Source organism: Balaenoptera musculus, chromosome 10, assembly GCF_009873245.2.
Source record: "Balaenoptera musculus isolate JJ_BM4_2016_0621 chromosome 10, mBalMus1.pri.v3, whole genome shotgun sequence".
NCBI classification, from domain to species: domain Eukaryota; kingdom Metazoa; phylum Chordata; class Mammalia; order Artiodactyla; family Balaenopteridae; genus Balaenoptera; species Balaenoptera musculus.
Genome location: NC_045794.1, coordinates 18,146,121 through 18,172,659, shown reverse-complemented (window position 1 = coordinate 18,172,659; position 26,539 = coordinate 18,146,121). Strand labels below are relative to the sequence as shown.

The 26,539-nt window shown below is 37.4% G+C and overlaps 1 protein-coding gene across 1 annotated transcript; it reads right to left on the bottom strand.

The window, feature by feature from the left end:
• Nucleotides 1-3,899: 3,899 nt before the first annotated feature.
• CMAS (cytidine monophosphate N-acetylneuraminic acid synthetase) lies at nucleotides 3,900-20,124 on the bottom strand. The gene is made up of 8 exons (XM_036866761.1): nucleotides 19,757-20,124; nucleotides 12,901-13,043; nucleotides 12,585-12,740; nucleotides 10,703-10,836; nucleotides 8,866-8,960; nucleotides 8,313-8,484; nucleotides 7,393-7,546; nucleotides 3,900-4,509 (listed from the first exon to the last, which is right to left on the bottom strand). Exons 1-8 carry the CDS (start codon nucleotides 20,014-20,016, stop codon nucleotides 4,319-4,321), a joined length of 1,305 nt encoding a protein of 434 aa, XP_036722656.1. The 5' UTR covers nucleotides 20,017-20,124; the 3' UTR covers nucleotides 3,900-4,318.
• Nucleotides 20,125-26,539: the final 6,415 nt, after the last annotated feature.

Below are 26,539 nucleotides of genomic sequence, written 5' to 3'. Positions count from 1 at the left end.
CTTCCAGGGAAAAAGTGTGAGATGGGTGTTTTTGCCTGCTTCCTCTGCCCTGAGCCCTGGTGGGATAGCTTTGGCAAGTGCTCATATGCCCATTAACTATTGCTTCTTCTTTTGCAATAGTCTTTTGGGTCTCGTATGCAAGCCTCATTGGCTCTCAGAGTTAGGTGTTTTGGGGTCCCATCTATTGGGTGGGAGTCTTAAAAGTTTGGGTGCTAAATGTAATGTCCAAACTCTTCACTCTTCGGGGAGAAGCTGGTAGTTGGATTTCCCTCCTGATTGTCCCCTACTGTGCTGGGAGTAGGGTTTATAGCAAGAGTGTGTCTCAGCCTTTTTTTTACCAGTATCAATGTGTGTATTTTCTCATTTGTCTGATGTTTAGGAATCATTCAGCTAATTTCTGGATTTCTTTTAAAGGAAATTGCTCTGTATGTAGCTGTACATTTGTTGTGTTGGTGTGAGGAGTTCAGGAGTCTCCTGTGTCACCACCTTGGTTGACCACATATCTATGTGATCCACTTATTAAGTGTTAACTTGACAAGTTCATAACGCATGGAAACAACCTAAGTGTCCGTCAATGATGAATGAAGAAAATGTAGTATATAGATATATACAGTGGAATATTATTCAGCCATAAAAAGGAGGAAATCCTGCTATTTGCCCAACATTAATGAAACTTAGGGCACTTATGCTAAGTGAAATAAGCCAGACAGAGAAAGACAAATGCCACGTGATTTCACTTATATGCAGAATCTAAAAAAAAGCAAACAAAAAACCAAACGAATTAATAGAGAGTGTACTGGTGGTTGCCAGGGGCTGGGGAGTAAGGGAAACAGATGATGTTGGTCAAAGGGTCCAAAGTTCCAGTTGTAAGATATGTAAGTTTCTGGGAACTAATGTCCAGCATGGTGATTGTAGTTAACAATACTGTGTTGTACACTTGAAAGCTGCTAAGAGAGTAGATCTTAAATGTTCTCACCACACACACACACACACACACACACACACACACACACACACACACACACACACACACACAGAATGGTAGCTGTGTGAGGTAATGGATGTGCTGGCTAACATTATTGTGATAATCATTTGCAATGTATACATATTTCAAATCATCACGTTGTACACCTTAAACTTACAAAATGTTATATGTCAAGTATAGCTCAATAAAGCTGGAAAAAAAGAAATGTAATAAAATAAACATGTAACTCAGATGTATAGAGAAAAACAAAATAAAATCGGCTAATATTTAAGTTCACCCATTCTTTCCTCAGCTGTTTCAAATCTACTCACCCACTCTCAAAGGCATTCTTCATTTCTGTTCCTGTGTCTGATTTCTAGCATTTCCTTCTGATTCTTTCTTATAGTTTCCATCTCTCTACTGATGTTACCTATCTGGTCTTTCATGTTGGGTACTTTTCTCATTACATCCTTTTAGATATTAATCATAGCTATTTAAATTGCCTATTTGATAATACTAACAAGTGTGTCATATCTGAGTCTGGATCTGATGATTGCTTTTTCTCTTCAGATTCTGCTTTTTCTTGCCTTTTGTATACTTTATAATTTTGTTGTTGAAAGCCATGTATGTTATTGGGTAATGGGTACCAAGACACAAAGTCTCTAGTATGAAGATTTATGTTAATCTTGCTAGGAGTTGGGCTGTATTTACTGTTTCCTGTAGCTATAGGGACCAGAGACTTCAAATTCCTCCAATGTCCTTGTTTTTGATTTTGGGACTTCCTTTTTTATTTCTCCTCAGAGAAAGTCTGTGCCTTGTAGTCTTTTAAGCTGTAATCCACTGTTATCATACTAGCAACATATTGGTGTAGCATAGGGTGTAGAACACGGGGAACATTCTAAAATCTTCTAAGACTTGGTCTCTTAGTGGGCTTGTCTTGGGAATATGCCTTCACAAGTGTTTCTGTCTCTCCTACAACATATCGCTTTCTTCCTCTTGCTGCTACTGTTTTTCCTGCCTGCAGCATTCTCTATTTCCTTGATGTCATCTCCCCTGTTGAATAAGGGGGAATTTCCCCACCTTAGGTGAGACAGAGAGGTTGGAGTGGAGCAGAGTTCCCTTCTCCCTGTTGGGGCAAGTCTTCTGTATTGTCCTCTGGGGAGATGTCCTTCCTACTGGAGTAGTCCTTTCTTAGGGAGATAGGGTTTCTCCTATCAGGACCATAAGGGGATTTTTCTTGAATCCTCAGACCCGTTCTGTGATAACCTGCTGGCATTTCTGGAGGGAAAGTGTGTCCCACTCCCACCTCCCATGACTGCAGTTTCTAGGAGTTTCTCACGCTCACATTAGTTCCACACAACTGCTGGCAATTTGCAAAATTACTAAATGTTCCCGTCAGTTTATGGCATCCAGCAGGTTTTGCTCTAGGCAAACCAATATCAGGTGCTATATCTCTGGATGTGATTGTCATTGATTTTGGCCAGTTTGTCTTGTAAGGAAGGGGTTGGCAACTTCTAAGTTCTTTACATGTCAGAGCTGAACATATATTTTCTTGGCTGTTTCCCTACTATTGGGCACACAGGAACTAGGAGTCACAAGGCGGTCTGAACTGTCTCTTTGTATTTTGTTTTGGGTGAGGGGAATGAAACAAGGACTCCAGTATAATCTATACTTATGCACGGTAATTACGGGAGGTATTTTGTCAGGACGTTTGTTAGGAATGAGTGACTCATGTGCTGATTAAATATAAGACTTGAGAATAGGCTAATAGAGTCATGGTTGGAGAATTACACAGACTAGCTTGATTGGGGTGGAGAACCGCACAAGAATCAGTAGGAACCGAAGCTGGAAGTATTGTGTCCAGAGTACATTTAGACTGGGAAATGTTTGATTACATTCTGTGGTCAGCATGGAGTCACTACAGATTTTGTAAAGGATAACAGCAAATACATAATTAATCTAGCAATAGTATTAGATAAACTGAAGGGACACTGGGCTAGTAGTGTCAAGCTCAAGATTTAGTGTCTGACTAGAAATGAAAAGGAAAAACTGAGGAAGGCTGTGATGTCCCAATGATAAAATCAGACATTTGAGAGATGAGGTACAGGAGTCTGGCCTATAATACAAAGAACTTGAAATGCAACCAGATCTCACAACAGAGATTAGATTTTGGAGTCATTAGATTTTGGAGTCATCCGCATGGAGGTTAGAGCTGAAATACTGAATAGAGATGTGGTCTTCGGGAAGAACAAGAGCTGCGTTTAGAACCTTTGGGAATGTGTAAATTTAAGGGGATGGGAGAACATAGAGTTAGCAGTGGAAAAGCAAGAAAGATGGGAGTAAAACCAGGACAAGATGAAAAGGAAATTAAGGTAGAAGGTGATCCTTTTTTCTTCCAACTTATGTCTGGCCTATAGGGGCAGACTCTGAACTGTACAGATCCACCCAGTCTTGACTGGAAAACAGCTTCCTATATAGCACGGCGTGAATGGCTTGCTTCTTGCTAGAGTTTTACATGAACTCTTTTTATAGTGGAAATAGATGAAAATGTTCCACAGGAAATGGTTAGTGTTTTTATTAGGTAAGCATCCACATTTATGAGCTAATGTCCCATTCTTGGAATCTAACCAGGTAGGAGAGAGATTTGTGCTGGTTGTAAAATTGTGATAATACCCAAATTTAGTACACAAAATTACCATGATCTCCGAGGTAACTGCAAACGATTTACTACAAACCAATATACAACCTTCACAATACATGAATTTCTTCAGACATCTGTATTTGTATTAATGTGCTGCATGTATCCATATATGGAGTAGAAGAGGATGCTCCACAGCTGGTATTTAGTGGCTTGTTTCTCACGCTGACCGCGTGGTCAGTGTTGAAATCAGGCAATGTTCGGTACATCTCTTCTACAGCAACAAGACAGTTTGCATCAAGTTTGTGAAATGTAATTTTATTAATTAATAGAAGGGCATGTCTTACCAGACAAACTGTCCCAAAATAAATAAAGTTTCAGCATCATTAAAAGCACACAAACACACAATTTTACAGGGTAAAATACAAAGTCAATTTTGATGGTGCTCTTACTTGCATTTACTAAAAATCTGAGAGAGACTGTAATCAATCTCTAAATAATGATCCTGCATAAAGAGAAAAGTACAGCACAGTTATTTCATAGAAGGTTTTGGAGTGACAGTTTGAGAAGACTCTGCTTTAAAAGATATTAAGATATATCACAAATCCAATCACACTCTCTGTTAACATTACAGCATGGAATTGTACTTAATCAAAAATAAAAGTAAAGTGGCTGAAGAAGGCTGTATACTTTCTTTTCCAACATAACACTAATTTCTATTTTTGGCATGAATTAATAACCTTTTCCATTAGTAGGAAAACGTGCTCTGCAAACTCTCGGAGGGCACCACGGCCACCATTGCTTTTGCAAATATATCCAACAGCCTTCCGGGCAGCGGCACAGGCATCAGCAGGAACGCCACTGAGGCCCACTTTCTTCAAGCACTCCTCATCAGACACTTCATTTCCTATCAAGTTAAAGAAACACTGGTTGAATATTTAAAGAGAGAAGGAATTTTCTTCCTAAATAATGCAAACAGCAATCAGTAAGTAATTCTGGCAACTTCAGACACTGTATATTAGAATACTACAGATTAGATGGAACAAAAATAAAAGTATTTCCAAGTATAATAAATACTTAAGGTCTAGGGTTTATCCTAAGTAATTCATAATAAACGCTTATCAATTAGAGGAGAATGGAGTGTACTTTCTGCTTGCCATGCATATTACAATTACTAGAAATCTAATATAAACTATAATTATTTAAACTTTTTATTAAGGAAAATTTCAAACATGCAAGAATCCCAAATTTATGTAAAGTAATTATTAATGTTTTGCATTATTTATCAATATTTTTGTCCATTCCCTGCCCTCAAGTTTTTTGGAGGAAAGGGAGAAGAAGGAATTCCCAGACGACATACTTTACCCATAAACTCTTTGCCATCTGTCTATAATAACATATATTTTTAAGAAACTGACACAATATCACCCAACCAACAAAATCAACACTAATTCCTTAATATCATCTAATAACCTAGTACATGCTCAAATATCCTCAGCTGTCTCAAAATTGTCTTTTTATAGTTGATTCATTTGAATCAGAAACCAAAAAAGGTCCACATACTGCATTTTGTTGCTATACATCTTAAGTCTCTAACAGTTCTCTCTGATTTGTATGCTGCTTGTTGAAAAATTACCATCACACTGACATAACTGCATCCTTTCTCTCCCTGCCTTGCTTATCAGTTTCTCCACCTCCCCCTCTTATTTTATTTTATTTTTTTTTGGTAGGATGAATTTCAGAAGCTCCCAGGATCTAACATTCACCATTCTGCATATAACTATTACTATAATATAGACCAAATACTAGTAATAAATGTTGGTTAAGAGTGTTTGTTTTAAATCTGTTCTACATTTATCTACTGAAATTTTTCTTTTATTATTAAATGTATTGAAATTTGAATTGTTTTCAATGAAAGATGATAAAAATTAAAGTATTTCTTTGTATAACCCACCCCTGAGACTAAACTTTATTAAATTTTATTTATAAAAGTGTTTATTAGAACTAATAAATGAATTCAGTAAAGTTGCAGGATACAAAATTAATACATAGAAGTCTATTGCGTTTCTATACATACTAATAATGAACTCTCAGAATGAGAAATTAAGAAAACAATCCCATTTACTATTTCATCAAAAAGAATAAAATACCTAGGAATAAATCTAAGGAGGTAAAAGACCTGTACTCAGAAAACTCTTTAAGACACTGGCAAAAGAAACTGAAGATGACACAAACAGATGGAAAGATATACTGTGCTCATGGATTAGAAGAATTAATGTTGTTAAAATGATCATAACTACACCAAAGGCAATCTGCAGAGTCAATGCAATCCCTACCAAAATACCAAAGGCATTTTTCACAGAACTAGAATAAATCTAAAATTTGTATGGAAACAAAAGACCCCAAGTAGCCAAAACAATCTTGAGAAAGAAGAACAGAGCTGAAGGAATCATGTTCCCTGTTTTCAAAAGCTATACTCATTAAAGCAGTATGTTAAGAGATTAATCCTAAGAGTTCTCATCGCAGGGAAAACATATTTTTATTATCTCATATGTATCTATATGAGATGATGGATATTCACTAAATTTACTGTGATAATCACTGCATGATGTATGTAAGTTAAATCACTGTGCTGTAGACCTTAAACTTATACAGTTCTGTAAGTCAGTTATATCTCAATAAAATTGGAAGAAAAAAATAGTGTCAACATTTTAAAGGAATACACTTTTATACATTTATGTGGCTGATACAAAATACTGCTCTGATTTTTAAAATAAAAATTTGGAGTTTATTCTCTATTTTCTTGCTTTTCTAACCTCTACTTTTTATAGTTTTTTCCTTATGTGATATAAGTAATGCATATTCTTGGTAGAAACTTTTTAAAAAAATAAACGAAGGCAAAAAAAATCAAAATTAGCCTAATTATCATTATTTATGGATAATCACTACACTTTGGCATATATATTTTACAGTTTTACTTATATAAATGATATACACTTATTACTAAATGCATACACTATTTTAAGGAATCTTATATTATCTTCAATTTCTTTCCCAATAGCCTTATGAAGTTTGATTTGTGTTTATACTATAAATAGGAAAACTAAGGCTTAGAGAAGCTGCTTAAGGTTGCACAGGTAATAATAAGTACAGCTGGGATTTGTTATATGTTCCATTAAAATTGTTTTCTTCTTACAAAAATTGGATCATTTTCTATCAAAGGTTCTATAGTATTTTTCTCCACTGAATCTTCACATGTGATTCAAAGGCTATTCCTGAAGTCCCCAGATCACGTGCTCCCAAAGCATCCCTGTGCTTCTTCTTTTGAGGCCCATATTGTCCTTGTAAATATTTATCTCATACACGTTTATAGTTATTATGTATTTTAATAACTTTTCATTACTGATATTCAAAAATGTTGACATCATTAGACTGTAAACTCTGTAAGCAATAAGTCCCAGCAACCAGTTCCAAGTATGCATAGAGGAGACACCTGATAAATATACTTGCTTAATGCTAAAGTGAAAAACTTATGACATGTGACCATGTCAAGGAATACATATTACAGCATTGTTTTTAATGATTGCATAAATATATTTGTGCAGGATATTTAGGTGGGTTCTTTTTATCCCTCCATTATTGGCATATTTGTCCCATTTCTTTCCTGGAAATGGAATCTGGGGAGTCAAATCTATGTACATTTTAATAATAGCAAAAAATATTCAGAATGTACTTCCTATATATCAGACATCTTTAATCCATTATTATGGCTGAATAGAAGGATACCAACCAAGATATGCCACTTCTTTCCAGCACAGGCCCATTTCTTTTCTCCATTCATCTACAACTGCAAGCTTGTCTGGTACACTGACTTCCATTTTGCAATCCAGTTTTAAGGAAGCGAGAGTCTGCTTTGAACAGGCCCTTTCTGAGATTAACCTCACCTTAAGAAACAAAAAACAAAGGGCAAAATGAGAAAACAGAAATCTCTCATAATAAAATAACACCTTTTAAATAATACAAATCACAAGTGAGTAGTCTGAAGGACTAATTAAGTAAAATCAACTAATTTATTTTAAAATGATGAAGCTTTAACACATTTGATTGCTAGTAGTCCAATAAAGGCGAAAGACTGTTTTCTACAGTGGAAAGGAGTCTATCTACAGGTAAAAAATAAAATATACATTGTCTGATAACAATCTAAGATTCTCCAATAATTCAGTTTATTCAGAGGAAAGTCTAACTTGTCTCTCATGCTGCTCAGAAACACGTATTTAAGATTTCTAGTGAATTCTAAGAAATCATCTTAAACTTCATTTTTGAAAATACACATAAGTATTGTTATTTTGAATTAAAATTTTCAATCATAAGAATAAGCTACATTTAAAAAATCCACCTGAGATTTGCTTTTTTCCAAATGCTGACACCTATTTTCTGTGAAATCTTTCGGGTTGCAAGATCCTATCGGAAATACTAGATAGCACCTACTACCATACTCATTAAATAAATAAGAAATATTATTTATTGATAGACAAATTACTAATTCTACTCATCCAGAAGTAAACAGCACAATTTTCTAGGCATGTGAAAGCCAAATTTCAGATATTTTAATTGATAATACTAAAAATGTATATCTCTTATTTCCCTCACATGTTCCTTGACCTTAAATCACAATCTTAAAAAGCATTGCTATGTTCAGGGGGCACATACCTCAATACCACTTTTCTTTAATAAACTTATCCCAATAGCATCTTTTACATCATAAGATATTATTTCTTTTTGGTCTCCTGATACATAAATGTGGCCATTGGTTAGACATCCATCAATATTGCAAACGAAAAGTTTTATCTCCTTCAGCTTCTCTTTGCCAAAATAGCCAAATCTAAAAGAAACCAAAATAGACTTTTGAATCCAAGTGTGACACTAATCACTCCCTCTCATCTAGCTAACACCAGTAAACTTGATAACCCGTTTCCATTTAATTACTCAAACATTACCTTTCCAAGTAACCTCACATATACACTTCAACTTACAATGCAAGGATTTTAAGTGTGGTCTAACCAGATTATGTGCTTCTCAAGTTATTGAATAAGCCATCTATAGGCATATTTTATGTATATGTCTTCCTCACATAAGCAAAATAATTACAAAAGATCCTAAGATTGGAGGATCAAAAATCAGTTGTCCACAAGTGAATTTAAATGTATCTACTAAAAATCATTCATTATGGTGTAGTGCAAAGGCTATACAATCTTGTTTTTACCTTAATACTCTTTGTTCTGCAATAGGCCAGTCAATGTCCACATCTATGTCCACACTGTGCTCGGCTCGCATCTCGTAGTACGCCATTTTCCCACCCTAAAGATAGCACAGGTGCCATGAGGACTGTTGTCAACATGCATTCACACGTATCAAAAAGTTTATTACAATACAGAACAATGAATCCACTTCTACAGTACTAAGAAAAATGAATAAGCAGTAATACCAGACATACAACAAATAATTTTTTTTGGAGGGGAGAGCTTATTGTTTTCCATATATTCAAACCACATAAAACAAATAACCTTGACATTTTCCAAATTCTATCTACACAGTGCAAGTTCCCATCTTTCTTTAAATAGATTTTTAAGATTGAAACACAGTAGAAATAATACGCATCCTCCAGTATTCTGACCACAAGGAATTTTCTGGGAATCCCTAATTGTATCCCCTTTGTTCTGGTAGTCTCTCCCATCATCATCCAAAAGCAGTAGTATAAATGTTTTTGGAACTTCTGTTCCTATTTGCAATAGGGGTAAGATTGGGGAGGAAAAGGAACTGTAGTATCTACGGTACAGAATTGTCTTAGATCCCTGAGCCACAGATGGGAGTGGACAATAATTGTCTGGGTCATACGTGGGCAAAGGTAGGAACAGTGTCATGATCCTGGGGTATGGCGCAAGAGGAGTGAGGCCTTTCCTGATTGTAATCATTTGAAGGTCAATATCAATCACTAGAAATTTTCATTTTTCAGAATTGTCAGTCTCTTTACAAATCTTGTTACAAGGAGAAAGCTATTTTTCTCCGCACTTTAGGAAAGGGTCAAATCACAGTTCCCCTTAGCAAAGAGCTTATGGAGGGTGGTATCTGTAGATGTCAAATCTAATTTTCCTGAATACTCAAACTTAACTGAACAGCCAGCCTACAGTTTGCCTACTGACCAGAAGATTGGAAAAATTCCTTCCCCTTAGAGAATGAGTCACATTAGAATTTTTACTATAAAGAGTGGAGTTCAGGGGTTCTTAAATGCTATTTTTTGAGTAACATAAGGACTTGAATCCAAATCCTAACAGTGCCATTTACAACTTGTTTTTGCTTTGAGCCAATTGCTTCATTTTTCAGAGCTGCCGTTTCCTCCTCTGAAACAGAACTAGGAACATCCATTTTATTCCGTTACATAAGATAACCTATGTAGTATTTCATATAGTCCTGGGTCCATAGTAAGTGCTGAATAAAGAATAGCTATAACCAAAATGAACAAATAGTATATGATGTAACCACACAGGCTCTAAAGATGAGAGAGACATCCAACTCCCTTATTGTAAAATGAGAGCATTAAGACTCAAACAGATAAAATGATATATTCAAGGTTAAATAGTTATAGATAGAGATTTTACTACAATATATTCCGGTTTTCCTGATGTCCAGGTTGGTGCTCTTTCACCTCTACTATACTGTTGTGTTTTTTTGTCTCTTTTCAAAGTAATAAAGGTTATTCAACTGTACAACCACAACTTGACAGTAATACAACTATGGATTAAAAACAGAGTTTTGAATGAAATAATATGAATACCAGGACACATATAGAACATTCAATACTTGTTTCATTTCTTATCTTAATGTTACAATTGTAGCAGAATCCTTCCCATACTCACTGAATGAACCCCAAAGATCATTTTGGGGTAAGTGTGCAGGATAAATGCCTCAGATGATAAATCTTGTCAGTTACTGCTTTTCCCCTAGGGGTTAATACTTTCCTTTACGTGCCATACTTCTTTCTTAGAACTCAAAGTATATAGATAAAAGGGTTTGAAAGGTTTTTGCAAAATGAGGGCACAAACCTGTAAGTAACCCATCTCTATCAAATGTCTTTTAGCAAAATAAAACGAGCCATTTTCATATAATTCTCCATCCCAGTCTTGTCGACGAGGTCGTTTAGCTGGATTCAAATTCAGAGGCTCAGTCATTTCACGAACTAAAAGCAAAAAGCTACAGTAAGTCCCAGGTGCTTTCAACACTGAAAATGTTCATTCAGTAATTTTTTTAAAAAGCAAATAAAAATGAACTCAGAAGGTAGAATATTTCTGTATCTAAATAAACAATTTAAAAGATTTTTTAAAGAAACAAAACCTCTAATAATTCTGATGATTTATCTTTGTTTTTCAATAACAATAATAAGAGAAAAATAAAGTATCTTATAGAGAAATTCTGAGTAATTAAAGTTTTAAGCTATTTATACAAATATGATGCTTTGGGAGGACATACAGGCAACCTTAAAATAGTTTCAAAAGAACTGAATTTGTTATACAGTACCCATAATTCAATATTTGAGCCCTGTAAATCTACTGCTCACTATGTGCTTCTATAGAAATACAATGTATGTGTTATTTATCTAATGTGGTTGAGAAATTACTTTCATGGAATTATTACAGAAAAATGAATACTTCCCCATTAAATTATTGAAACTTTCATATTGATAGAACTGCTTATATAATGTATGATACATTCTTACCAGTAGTTAAAAAAAATACTAATATAAAATATACATAACAATAAATAAATTATGTTTACTTATTATTATTGTTGGTAATAATGAAAGCTGAGCAATACCAACATTAATGATTATAACATGATATAATAAATGAAGCCTTCAGTATTGGTATATAGGAATTCCCTTGGCTTTCCACTAAATTTTTGCCAAATTTGTGTTTGTGGATGTGTATAGATACTTATTGAACTTTTTTAACTTAATCATGTATCATATAAAGCTCAATATTCAGTTTAACACTGGGCTTCCTTGATTTGTTCAAAAATGTGTTTTTCAAGCTTTAATCCTTCCTATATCTTATTTCTGATATTTAGTGAATAAGTTCAAAATATTATATATATAAAACTTAACATAGAACTTGCTACAGAGAAGACAATAAATGCTTACTGAATGAAATCAATAAATGTAGTCATTGATATACTACATTGATTTTGATAGCATTCATATTTAGAGGCTGAAAAATCATCATTTTCTGTCTATAACTTTATCTTCTTATCTTAATTGCTCTTTTGTGGACCTTCTCCATTTTCACTGCATCTTCCCCTCTCCTTTAAGTCAAACATAGGTTAGAGACAAATGGGCCAGCTTTCCTACATTCAACAAATGTCAGGGCACTGAAGAGTAATCACACTGCCTTTCTTCACGTATGTTACATTTACCTATTTGTTGGTGATTCTATTCTTTATTACAGATTTTGCTACTTTATCTGGCTAGAAATCAGGCTGTAGCTAAACATTATGGAACTCTTTTTGCACAAGAAGTTACAAATTTTGGGAAGCAATTCCACAAATTCATTCTTGAGGTTCTCCAAAACTTTTTGGTAGAAGATTTCTAGTCCCACAATTCTATGATTTATAGGGAGTTTATCAAACAAGTCTAGAACAACATAAAAGTATTTGCTCTAGAAAAATGACACGTCTTCCTCAAAATACAAATAGAGGGTTAAAATAATCCTTTGTAAAAAGTAATTTGGTAGAGAATTAATTTGGTCTCATTGTTTTGCCTCAATAATCACAAGATTTAGAACACATTATGTTATTACCTACTAGAGTTAAGAATCCCATGTTCTATTTTACTGCTCCCTTTTTACTCTCCCCACTCCTAAAGAATATTTACATATGAAAAATTAATTCTCCATAAAATGAGCTAAAATAAAGATTGATACAACAGATTACCTCCTTTCTGAATTTCACCCCATCGAAACTGATGGCGTCTCACAACAGAGAAAACAGAATCATATCCTTCTTCTCGAATCATTTCTGCAACTTTCTGAAGATCAGTAGGATGTAAACACGGAGAAGTAGCTTGAATATTTCCTACAATGTCAACCTCTTAAAAAGACAAAACAAATGAAAAGAACATCAAAATAAAGTTCTTTGCAAGCAAGTAATACTAAGATCTAAATTCAAATGTTAAAACAAGTCTTGTGAAATGATAGGCAAGTTGGAAATTATGTAAAATTTTTGAATAAACTATTAGTCAAACTCATACCATTGTGATAATTAAGAAATTCTATGATGGCATCTAGTGAGGTAGAACTGTCTTTTGAAGCTTCAGAACTTCTTCGATGAACTTGTGCACCAAATTGTTTGGCCACATTCTCAATTTCATCATGGTCTGTTGAAACCCAAACACTGTACAGATATTAAAAAATAAAAAAATAAAAAGCCAAATCACTAAAAAAAAAATCATTAAAGATAAAAAGGAGCTCTGCAACCCCAAAAATACAGCTTACATAATGTTAGAATAGTTTTTGTACCAGCAAAATAATGTTACAGATAGAAAGTAATATGAAATTTAAAGAAAAATAAAGTATTTTCTATGTAAACCACATTTTAAAATGTCTGAATCAAAAATGTGGTCCTAGATGTAATATTTATATTTACATATATATTTATATTATATATAACATATTATTTATATACATATTATTTACATAGCCCTAGATATAGTTTTATAAAATTAGAAAAAAATGATAATTGGTATTTTTAAAGCTACTGGTATATTAAAGACACTAGTAACACTAGAAGTTCAAATCTAAAGGAAATAAAGAAGATACTGCTTCTCATTCCCCATCAAAATCCAAAATATTGTGTATTTAATATACTTGCTAAGAAAAAAATGGATTTGGCTTAGCCAAACCACAACACTGAAAGAGTTTCAAGCTTAGTAGAGATTAAATGCCCAAAACAATCAGACAAGCCAACTCTTTTTTTTTTTTTTTTTTGCCAACTAACAATGGGTACATAAATATCTGAACACAGAATCAAGTGGGTAAAGCCACCGATAACAATTAAAGATGTGGAGAACATGACTTGATTGGCTCAGGAGAGCTTAGTTGAACAGCTCTATTAACCATAGCTTACAGAGCTGACCATTTGGACTTTATAAGACGACAACTAAGAGTAAAATATAAAACATTATTTTGGGGGTGTGTACTAGTCTGTACTGAATTGTTTCCTTGACCTTTACAAATCCCCACTGCTAGAAACAGAAGATGTGAGTATTACTCTAGCCACAATGTTTTTATAGTGACATTACACAAAGAAATCTGAATGACTTCTTTGGTATATGCATATACAGTTGACCCTTGAACAGCACTGGTTTGAACTGTGTGAATGTTTTTCAATATATGCACTGGAAAAATTTTAGAAGGTCTGCTACAATTTGAAAAAAATTGCCAACTGTGTAGCCTAGTAATATTGGAAAAAATAAGAAAAAGTTAGGTGGGACTTCCCTCGCGGTCCAGTGGTTACGACTCCGTGCTTCCAATGCAGGGGGTGTGGGTTCGATCCCTGGTTGGGGAACTAAGATCACACATGCTGTGAGGCATGGCCAAAAAATAAACAACAACGATGTGATTAAACCAGCCAAGATGACTAAGTATAATACCACAAAAACGCAAAAAAAAAAAAAGGTATGCCATGAACACATACAACATATGTAGATAATAGTCTATCCTTACACAGACATGAGTGATATTTAATATAAAGTTAATAATGTTTTACTTTTCTGTTTTTTAACTCTGCCCATCATCACAGGTAAGTGGTTTTTTTAAAAAATGGAACAATGTTTCTGACACTGTATTATGAATATGACTGTAATACTGTATGCCATAAAAATTTTATAATGATTCATTCATTAGTGTATAGGCTAGGCTACCGTGAAGCAATCATACTGATTACAATCGGCTACCATAAAGCAATCATACTGTTGCTTCTTTGTTACCAATGCCTGAATCATTATACCTGTAAATAAATATGAATTTCTTTTTCACATTATCTTTTCATTTTTGATGTTCAGTGTTAGTAATATGTGTAACATCTACAGTGTTTTGTATCATATAAGACAATATTGATACTGACAGGTGATTCACCTTGTAAACAAAGTAAACTTATGATATTGATATAGTGCAGTACTGTAAATGTATTTTGTCTTATGATTTTCTTTTCTCTAGCTTACTTTATTGTAATATACTATAAAATACATATATATTATCAAATGTGTTAATCAATAATAAAAAATAAATAAAACATAAAATAAAACATAAAACTAAATAAAACATAATGTGTTTCAGATATAGAAAACTCACGGTTACCCGTGGGGAGAGGGAAAGGGGGAGGGCCAATTAGGGGTAGGGGAAAAAAAAGGGTTATTATGGGATTACATAAAATCATGTGTGAAACTTCTGAAAATTGTAAAGCACTACAGAATTTAAAGAATCTTTCCTTCAATTAAAAAAATCAATTAAATTTTAAAAACATAATGTGTTTAGGGGCTTCCTTGGTGGCGCAGTGGTTGAGAGTCTGCCTGCCAATGCAGGGGACACGGGTTCGAGCCCTGGTCTGGGAGGATCCCACATGCCGCGGAGCAACTAGGCCCGTGAGCCACAACTACTGAGCCTGCACATCTGGAGCCTGTGCTCCGCAACAAGAGAGGCCACAATAGTGACAGGCCCACGCACCGCGATGAAGAGTGGCCCCCACTTGCCGCAACTAGAAAGAAAAGCCCTCGCACAGAAACGAAGACCCAACACAGCCATAAACAAATAAATAATTAAATAATTAAAAACAAACAAACAAAAACATAATGTGTTTATGTTACTGGTAAGGCTTTAGTCAACAGTAGGCTTATTAGTAGTTAAGTTTTGGTGGATCAAAAGCTAATCTGGGAGTTTTGACTGCCCAGGGTGGGGAGGGGAGTCAACACCCCTGACCCCACATTGTTCAAGGGTCAACTGTATTTCTTTTACCCTTTTCATTCAATATCTACTGAATGAATGAGAACCTGCATGTTTCAAACGTCTATGCTCAATTGTCAAGAGTGAAAAGAGAGAAACTAAAGAAAAATTTCTAACATCTCTGGCTTTCATTTATGAATTTAATTTCATTTATTGCCTTTACTATTGGCAGATGATTTAATTTAGAGATAAAGTCAATAAACCCCCATAGTGCCCCCAATTTTTTTTTTCAGAGAAAACCTAGTAAACAAGATGAGCCATTGGCTAGGAGTCAAGTGTGTCATATCTACTCATGCCATTCTGCGTACGGCAGAACATAGGAGCCCTCATTTTCCTCCATCTCAAAATCTGAAATAATTTTGGGATAAGTTTTTCACTGGAAAATGTCACAAAGTTATACAACAAAGTGAAGTATCAACAAAAATGTAGTGAATTTTTTAAACAGAGGATAAAAGGAGGGTGGTGATAGTAACACAGTAAAAAGTAAACAGTAAAAGAAAGAGATGAGTCTTTTGACATCTGTTTTCCATTACTAATTGAAATAAATTACTGAAGCCATTTACTTTATTAGCCTGATCTTTACTGTAATAAATATCCAACACCTCAGGATTCAGTGATCTTTTGGAAATGCTAAACAGTAAATAAGAAATAATAGAGGTTGGGAAGAGGTTTGCCTGTGTTTCTTCTTTCCTCCCTTTTATTATTCATTCATTCCTTCATTCATGAAATGATTCCTGACTGCCTATTCTGTTTTAGGCCCTACTCTGGACACCGGGATATATAATCCATTTTCTTGAGAAACTCTCAGCCGACTGGTAGAGACAGCGAGAGGTCAGGAAGCAATAACTAACCTTTCTACAATGCTTTACTTTTTACAAGGTATTTTTATAGTGCCTGCTACATAACAGGTGCTCAGTTTGTTGAATGAATGAAACAGTAGATGGTTAAGAGCATGGGCTCTGAAGGAAGGGCTTCAAATCCCGGCTCTACCACAAGCTAGCTATATGACTCTAGGTCAAATCTCCCTAAGCCTCAATTGTCAGTAAAACGGAGGTAATAATAGTAGTAATTACCTAATATGATTGTTATGAGAATTCAACATAAACCACAATACAGAATAAACGTTTAATAAGTGTTAGCTATTGAAAATAATAAAATAGCAATGGTAATAAAGGAACAGCTACACAGTCTCATTTAATCCTCACACAGAGTTTGTTGCAAGGAAAACTGAAGTTTAGACCTTCAAAGGTCCAAATGTCTAATTTGTATGTATTATGTAAGGCAATGGCATCATGAATATGAAAATAGCATCTTATAGGTACACTTAAAATACAATGATCATCATTTATTAGAAGGACTAAGTCAGTCAATCATTCTCCCTTGGTTTAGGGGCATCAGATGAGGGAGGGCAAAAGAGAAAGAATGAGCAAATGAACAAACAGGGCTAATAAAATTTTAAATCAAGTATAAAGTAAATGTCCAAGTTCAACGCCAATGGCTTTAGCCTCAGATGAAGTCATACCACATCTAACAGGATGAACAGGAGTATCAACCACGATCCCTACGACAGAAACTTCAAATCATAAACTGCCATTTCAAGGACAACATAGCATGGCCTTTCATTAATCATAAATCCACACCCTAGAAATGAAACCAAAACTTATGTTTATTTTTCACGTTAGGCAACATTTTAAAAAATCAATTTACTCTGAGATTCACTTACACAGCACTCAACCACTGTTGAAACCAAGCTCTTAAAAACTCAGCTCAAACAATATAGCTTTTTACTAAATGAAAATATTATCTCAGCATTTTTCTTGACTGTTAACTCTTCAAGTTAGTGTGCGAAGTTAGCAACCTTGAAAGTGTCGTTAGCTTTGATTCTAAGCAGGCCAGAAACTCAATTAAGTCAAAATGATTTTGAACAGAATAATCTCCAGGCGTGAAAAACACAAATCAGGCAAGCTACAGTCTTCCCCAATTCCTTCATAGGGTACATATTTGTTAAAGGAGGCAGAAGGGGAGAAGCAGGAAGACTGCTCCGAACTGACTGCAGCTTCAGAATAAGTCAATTAAATTCAAATCTACCCCTTTTGGGTGGTAGATTAGAACTCAAAGGGCAGAGAGGGATGTATAACTGCAAGCTTTCTAAATTAACTGTTTTAAGAGGGCATCAGGGGCTATCTGCCAGAACACAGGTAAATTCTCCCGGCAGCATTGAGCACGCATTTTCGGGGGCTGGGATCATCCTAAGAACAAGGCCTTAAGCTGCTAGAAACCATGACAGAGTTTGGTTGAACACAGAGGTTTGGATGGAGTTGTTTGTTATGTGTGGAAAGTTTTGCAGTTCTCAGCAAAACTACCCCCATACCATAAAGGGAGAGCCTATCTAGAGGAACCAAGAAATAGAGGATTATGGTGACCAAGTGCACTATCCCCTTACTTTCCTTTTCTTAAAAATATGTATTATCACCTGATACAGTATACACTGTTTATATATTAACTGTCTTCTCCCTATTATAATGCAAGCTCCACCAGCCTAGGGATGGACCCTACTGCTATAACCCTTGGTTAAGGACACATAACAGTGCCTGTCACATAGTAGGTAGTCAATAAATGTTTGCTGAATGAATGAATCATTTTTGCCCTTGAATCTGTATCTCAAACAAGCCCTACCTTTTTTTGTTTAGCCAGTTTGAAAGGGGTTTCTTGACATACGCAACTGGAGTTGTAAATGGGTTCTGTTCTCAATCTATTATGAATGTGATTTTCCTCTCTAGTTTATGTTACAAAAATAGGATTTTACTACATCACTACTAACTGGATGCACCTTCTCTCGGTCCTTTTGTTTTCCCAGTGTGTACCCTTTGTAAGGAGGTAAAAATGTCCAAAAGTCTGTGAGCTTAACACGGAAAGAACCATGTCACACACATCTTGCTGTTCCCTTGGATGTGTATGGCAGAAATTAGGGCTCAGTGTTTACTGAACTGAACCAATTCCCCCAGTCTTTCTTTATCACTCCTTTGCACACTTCCTGTTACATTACTGTTATATTCTGTGCGCCAGCTCTTATTTACCTTGCACCACCCAGGACTTCCTTTAGATTAAAACATTAAGAAAATTAGTAAATTTATACTTTTTTGGTACCTCCTTTGTAAACAAGAACAGTTAAATGAAAATCATTTATCCATATATTAATGTAGGTAATTAATATGCTCCAAAACCAGCCATCTCTTTAAAAACCAAAACCCAAACATCAAAAGGTGAAAATAATTTACTTTCCACGGTAACAAATTCAAGCATAATTAGGTTGAAATTACCATGTGTAAATGCATTCTTGACACAGAATTCTACCTCCCTTCTTTTATGAACGACATAAGCTTGTAACTCCCGACCAATACGGCATATGGCCATGTCTCTAAATGATGCACAATTAAAACTGTCCTTAGGACAAACGAGGTTCCAAAGGTATGATCAAACCATTTATAAGCATTTCATCAAACAGTCCAGCGGTGCGGTTTTCCACTCTCTCGCACCTAGATACAAATGTGGGGAGCTTTCTAGATTGTGCTGACTCACAGGCAGATAGCTTAGAGTATTTTCCAAAGGTCAGGAAAGGATCTCCAAGCTGAACTTGAAATGAGAAAAGCCTTGACAGCCCACTCCATTCATGAACCCGATGCCTCCTTAATCGTTCAGCACCAGGTGGGTGTCAGACGCCGGGCAACAGGGGAAAGCCAACGGCCACTGCCTAAAGGAGTTCACAGATTATCGCAGACGTTTCACAAGGGTGGACTCCTTTCCTTTACCCTGCGACGTCAACCCGGGCAGCGCAGACGGTAGAGAAGAGGAAATCTCCCCCTTTACGGATGTTATTCTCAAGGGCGGAGACAGGAACGGTCCCAAGTTCATGGCTATTAGCAGCTACGGTACAAGGAAGAAGCTGGAGCCCCTCCTCCCCCGGCTGCCAGCCGGGGCCCAGACACCCCGGATCTTGCACACCCCTTCCGGGGGCGATTGCCCCCCGGAGCCCCTGCCCCTCCGGCGGCCCCGCTCCCCCTCACGACCCCCGCCCAGGCCGCACCGCCCACTCTCGCACATGCGCACCTCTGGAAGACCCCCGAGTCCAGGGCCGCACGCAGGACCCAGCCAATGAGCGGGACCCCCGCCAGGTGCTTAATGTTCTTCAGGGGGATGCCCTTGCTGCCGCCGCGGGCCAGGATTAGGGCCGCCAGGTGCGGGGGCTTCTCCACACCTCGGCCCTGGCCGCCGCGGGAGTTGCGCTGCAGCTTTGGCGGCCGACCCCGGGAGGGCCGCCCCCGCGGGTTGGAGACGGAGGTGGCTGCCCCCTTCTCCACCGAGTCCATCTTCCTCCCACGCCTTCTCCCCAGCTTCTCCACATCCGGGAGCTCTTGTCTCGCCACCTCAGCTCGGCGCCGCCCGATCTCCCCGCCCGACCGCTCGCGGGGGTGGCTGTTCCCGACCCCGCCCACCGCCACGTCCCCGCGCCCTCGCGGGGCACGCCGGGAATTGTAGTCCACGGGTCGCTCTCAGGGTCCCGGAGGCCCAGTAGGTTCTGCCCAGGCGACCCCCAAGTCCAAGCCCGGCACGGAAAGGCCAGAAATGCCTGGAAGGAAGTGTAGCTTCTGGGGGGCTTGATATTGTATGGAGATTAATAAAGTAGGCAACACAGGTTACCGATCTTTTGCTGAAGAACTTCCCCATTTAGGAATTGTGGGTTTTCCACGGCACACCCTGGTGCACCCGAACACTAATCAATTTTATATTTTAAAATTTATATTTTAAACGTTTGTCTTTCTGCTATGCTTCTGACTCATTGTTTCCAAGAGATGACCTCATTCGAATGTCCTCCAAACACCTTAAATTCAACGTTTTAAAAACAACTCTCCCAGAGCAACCCTGTATTTTTGGTAACCATGTGAGGAGAAGCTCAAACTGCTTCTACCTCTGCATTTTCTTTTTCTTTCTTTCTTTTTTTTTAATTGAGGTGTAACTGACATATAACATGTTAGTTTCAGGTGTACAATGTAACTATTCGATATTTGTATGTATTGGGAAATGATCACCACAATAGGTTTAGTTAACCTTTCAACATATCTGTCTGCATTTTCTATCAAATACCACCATCCGTCTGGTGGAAAAACTTGGAAGTCAACCTTGTCTACTCCCTTCTAAGTGTAGTAGACACCTGTTAGTTTTCTTGTTTTTTGTTTTTGGACTACTGAAAACCTTTCCCTTTCAGGAATTGTTACCTCTCTTACTTGGTGGGCGTTTCACGCCACCCTCAACAGTGTAGCGGTGGGTGTGTGACCCAAGCTGATCAATCTAAGTACCTCATCTTCCTGAACACAGCTGTGGTCTAGGGACAGGCGTATGACCAAGCAGAGCCTCTTGGCGTCCTTTCCAGAGACTCTGGGAAAGAAAGGATCTTTTTCTTGCTGAATATTTGGGTGCTAAGGACCCTGTAAACCTGAATCCTGAAGGCAGGATGAAGGAAGGGATGTGGTGGGAGTTTCTGTTCTGAAATTGGCTGGGAGGCTGATGTTCACACAGAAGAAAACAGGGCCAAGACATGCAGGGAGAAGAGAGAAAGAGCCCCGATGGCGTCATTTAAACCTCTTGATCCAGCCAAGAGGTTCAAAGGTGCACGTGCACACACACACAGGCACACATATGCATACATATATCTCTTTTTTGGGGTGGTTTTTTAGGAAGGATTCTCCTACCTAGCACGCATTTTGTTTTTTGCCACTTTTGCAAGCTTGTATCTGGAAGTAGAGAGTCTCCTTGCCTGTCCTGGGTAAAGGCTAGTACATCCAGAACGGATGAAAGATAGTAGTACTGCCTCTTCTTCTCAAGAAGTGACAGAAAGCCTTTGTGCTTCTCAGGTCTTGGCTCTTTCTGAAGGAGACAGAGTAAGCCTTTAGTGTTTTGGGTCCTGGAGAGGCACTGGAAACTTCACGTCTCATCTGTTTGCCTGTGAAGTAGCTCAGCCCTTACTGGGACTGGTTCTGGGAGAAGGTGCTGGATGTGGGGCAGTGTGGCTGTAAACAGACATCAGTGCAGTGCCTGAAGAAGGGGGCCAGGCCCCTAAGAACCATCCAGCGCTCCAGACCAAGTGACCACTCTGCCCCCAACGTACTGGCTCTTTGACTGGCACCTTCACAGTTATTTTGCTTGACAGAGAGCAGCACTGATTTTTTGGCAACCATGTGAGGAGGACATCTACTGCTTCTCACACACCAAAACCTCTTTTCTCCTTTCCACCCCAATAACAATCTTAGTTCCCACTAATAAGATAGTTACCATTCTCCACAGTAATTCCCTAGGGACCCACAAACCCTAGTGGGCCACTGACATCTGAGTAGTTTAACTTCTCTGGCATTGGTGTCCTCCAAGCTGGGGACACAGCAAGTGGCACCACTGTTTCTTATCAAAGGAGATTATAACAATTTGCGTAAAAGCTGTGAGACTCTGGACTCCTCCAGGAGAGGGACTGTTCCTTCTTTGTAATCACATTCAGAACAATATGTGGGTCACAGCATCTGCTTAGTAAACGGCAGTGAACTACGTCTGATGTTACTTTTCCAGTCTCTGCCCACACATACTTTTTTCTTTTTTTTTTTTTCACTCTCCAACATTACCATAAACTCATTTATTTAAAAGAAACTGTACGTCCATATCCTGGCTGAACTGGGCATTCATATGATGTGTTAAATGCCCTGGAATAGCAAAAAATTAAACCAACTCCATACAAAGCAACTATAAGAACACAAAAACAAAACAAACAAACCAAGAATCATACTTTTAGCTGATGAAAACTCTCTCCCCCAAACCAACCACAAAGTGGTATACTGCCACACATACTTTTTTATATGGTTGCAGTCTTACAATAATAAAGCGTCTTGTATTCTTTGTATTTTTACAGTACAGTTTTGGTTAGACTTGACAACTGGCTGATTCCAGTCCTGAGAAAGAAAGAGAGAGAGGCGGGGGAAAGGTTAGAAAAAGTGGAAGGTGATTCATCTAATTCAATATATGACACATGGAAGTTTGATAATTTTTTTTTCAGTGAAATTAGAATATAATCATTTAATAGATTATTCTTATGTGTGGTCAACGGGCATAAAGTTTCCAGTAAACAAGATGGATAAACTCTAGAGATTTGCTGTACAACATTGTACCTATCGTCAACAATAATGTATTGCACACTTAAAATTTGAGATGGCAGATCTCATGTTACATATTCATATCACAGTAAATAAAATTTTGAAAAAAAGAGAGAGACAATAACTGTGCCAGGAAGAGGAAATGTTAGCTTGTCTTTGGGTTACTCTGAAGGAGTTAAAAATAAACTGCTCTCAAAACAAATATTCGGACTCATCCTTTCTTTAAAGATGCGTGTGAAGTATTGCTGCTAAAGAATAATTCATTTGTATCCATAGTGAGAGAATATATCTTTGTAGGACCTCTTGTTTTATGATTCTGTATATGAACACACTCAATACACAGAGGAGTCCTTTCATTCATTGATTTGCTCACATTTATTGCATTCCACAAGCCAGGCCTTGTGTGACACTTCAGGAATGCCAAAGCAAGATGGCCTAGACCCAGAGCTTAGCATTCTGATGGGGATACAGGCAAACCTCAGTAGAGTGTCGTTTGTGCTTTGATAGAAATGTGTGTTCTGGGGTGGGCAAGAATGGGGGAGAAGTATTTAGGTTAGAGTGAGATTTTTATTGGCTGAGATGACTCTTGCAATACTGTTCAAGTATGAGAATCTTCTCTGCTGAGGGAACAACACTGGGGAAGGCACAGATGAATGAAATAGCTTTCCAAAGGGAAACTGGGAAACTTGAAGTAGGTCACTATAATCGGAGCATATGATACTTGTGGGTTCATGGCAAAAGATGAGAATAGAGGGGAACATGTGGGCCAGATTACAGCACATAAAGGTATTAGGAGCCAAGCCTTGTCAAGGAAGTTATGAAGAGCAGGGATAGGACACAATTCACTTCATTCTTTCAGCAAATCATTATTGCATGACTACTGTGTGTTAGGTACTTTGCTGGCCCCTGGAAATACATTGAAGGTGCTAGAAAGTGCTCAATTTCTGGATGTATCTTAGAAGTATAGCTAATAGGATTTGCTGACAAGCCAGATGAGGGGTGTGAGAGAAAGAGGGAGATAAGAGTGGTGGCAGGATCTTTGGCCTGACCATTATAATTTTTTAATGTTGGTGACTCTCACCAACAAGTGGGTAGGAATGAAGCCATACCAACATCTGAATCTAAGGATCAGTCAGTCTCTGGTGATGCAAGAATCCCAGCTCTGGAGAAAGCCCCCTTTCCTTGAGTATTTCTGCGAGTTCTCAAGGGTGTCTTACATGTGCCCATGAAAATGAACGTCCTGGCTGTGACTTATAGTGGCTGCAGTTGCTAGAGCACCACAGACCTATTTCTCTCTCTGGAGCTAAGCTAAGACTTTCTTATTGGTTTTTTAACACATAGATTTTTACTGAGTTGTAAGTACTACATATATGTGTATATATATATATGTATATATATATATATTTTACTGATTTGTAAGTACTATATATATGTATATACATATTTACTGAGTTGAAGTACTATATATGTATATACATATGTATATTGTATGTATATATATACATATACACACACACACAATTTTATATTCTTTTTTTTGTTGTTTGTGTCATTATAAAGTCTTTAAACTTACTGGTAAAAGTTGTTTAAAATTACTTTCAATGGACAGACCATACTATATTCAGCAATTCCTTACTGCTGAACATTTTTATGTAAGGTAATAATCCCTAATAACTTTGTGTATAAATTTGTAATGATGTAGGTGATGGTTCCTGAAACAGATTTCTGTAAATGAAATTACCCGATTAAAATGTAGTGATTATCTTCCTTTGAATCCAAATTAAGATTCAGTGCTATCTGGGTATGTTGGCAACGGTTACTAGTCACGTATAAGTTATCTCTTGCCACATAATAAATTACCCTAAAACTTAGCAACTTAAACCAACAGACATTTCCATCTCACAGTTTCTGAGGGGCAGAGAGACATTTAGAGGAGTGATTCTGGCTCAGGGTTTCTCATGTGGTTTCAGTCAGGCTCTCAAGTAGGGGCCATGATCACCTCAGGGCCTGACTGAGCTAGAGAATCCATTTCTAAGGTGGCTCATCCACCTGGCTGTTGGCAGGTCTCAGTTCCTTGCTGGCTGTTTGTGTGTCCAGAAGCTTCCCTCAGCTCCTTGCCACATGGGCCTTTCCACGAGGCAGCTCACAGTATAGCAAGCTGCATCCCCCGAGCAAGTGATTCAAGAAAGAGTGAAAGACAGAGCAACCAAGATGGAAGCCACAGTATCTTTTAAAGACCCAGTCTCTAAACAAAATTTTTTAATTTAAAATTTTTTAAAAATTAAAAATAAGTTTAAAAAAACCCAAATCCCCAAAACACACAAAATATAAAGGCCCAGTCTCCAAAGTCACACACTGTCGCTTTTGTTTCATTCTATTTGTTTCAGGTGAGTCACTAAGTCCAGCCCACTCTCAAGGGAAGGGAAATTGGCTCTACTTTTGAAGGGGAGAGTGTCAAAGAATTTATGGACATATATTTTTAAAATCACTGTAACCTAGGAGTTGGGCCTCCTGTTTCCTCCCTTCCCTTCCTTTCTTTTTTTATCAGCTTTAGAAGGAAGGAGGAGGTCTACCCTGACCCCAGATTCCTGGGAAGTATCCCCAGGAGACTAGATTAATAATCCCAAATGGGCATTAGATAGGTAGAATTTTTTTTTTTTTTTTTTACAGCCCATGACAGAGCCCACATGGCTGCCAAATCATAGGTATTCCCAGAAGGTGTGATGACAGCACCTGTGAGGGAGAAATTTCAAATGTGGCCAGACCCTATTACTGGGGCGTAACACAAGATGCACATTCCTCAAGCAGAAATAATTCCTGATTATGAGGACTTCCACTGCCACAAAGTTGCTAATGGTTTGGTGTTTGTGACCTTATATTTATTATGATTTGAATTGGCATTTAATATACCTGGGATGAACAGATGAATATTTCAGTCTCTATCAAGATAAATGAGTTTTTTAAAACATGGATATATTAATGCTAGGGAAATTATTCCAAAAAGCACGTTGGAAAGAATCTATAGAAAATAAACTTGAAAACTTGCATGGAGCAAGTGAAGGAAGGGTTAACCTGCAGAGAAATGGTACTGTGGAAGCTCAGATTATTTGGAAGACTTGAAGGACTCCCTGGATCCTTATTTAGAAGGAGAAGGAAAGAGACGTGCCTTAGAACCACTGAGCTCAGAGCCAGTCCGGCCTCCAGCTATTTCAGACTTTGAACTCCATGGGAGATGTTGATAAGAGCCAGGCCTGAAGGTGGGGGAGTTGCTCCTGGTATTAAAAACATCTGCTAAGGACTGTCTGCAATTAGAGAACTTCTGGGCAAAATATCAGGTCTTTAAGGCAAACACAACCATGGTTCTGTGACAGGTTTGGGAGGCTGAAAGGTGGAGGGAAGCAGGTAAATTGTAAAACAGAGAGCCATCCTCTGTTACTGACGATGCCAAGGAAGAGTCAGGAAGACACCAAGACTTCGTGTTCCATAAAACTACGGAAGCAACCCCTCAAAGACAAGATTTAAGGCCAACAAAATCAGAGAAGATTCTGCCTACCCCTCAAAGGAGAATGTTTCTGGAACAATACTCTGCAATGTGGTGAATGAAAAATGCCCACCACTATGTTGATGTTAATGGAGAATGATCACTTTCTAGAAGGATGTATTCATAATTGCAGCTAACCTTTCCTGAGAACTTGGTGCC

What these genes read in the sequence shown, in the direction of transcription:
- CMAS (XM_036866761.1), bottom strand. Translation starts at nt 20,016, where the DNA reads ATGGACTCGGTGGAGAAGGGGGCAGCCACCTCCGTCTCCAACCCGCGG. An exon ending in GCAGAACAAAGAGTATTAAG is followed by an intron (nt 8,485 to 8,865) that starts GTAAAAACAAGA and finishes GGTTTCTTTTAG; the next exon opens with ATTTGGCTATTTTGGCAAAG. An exon ending in TAAAGAAAAGTGGTATTGAG is followed by an intron (nt 7,547 to 8,312) that starts GTATGTGCCCCC and finishes TTGTTTCTTAAG; the next exon opens with GTGAGGTTAATCTCAGAAAG.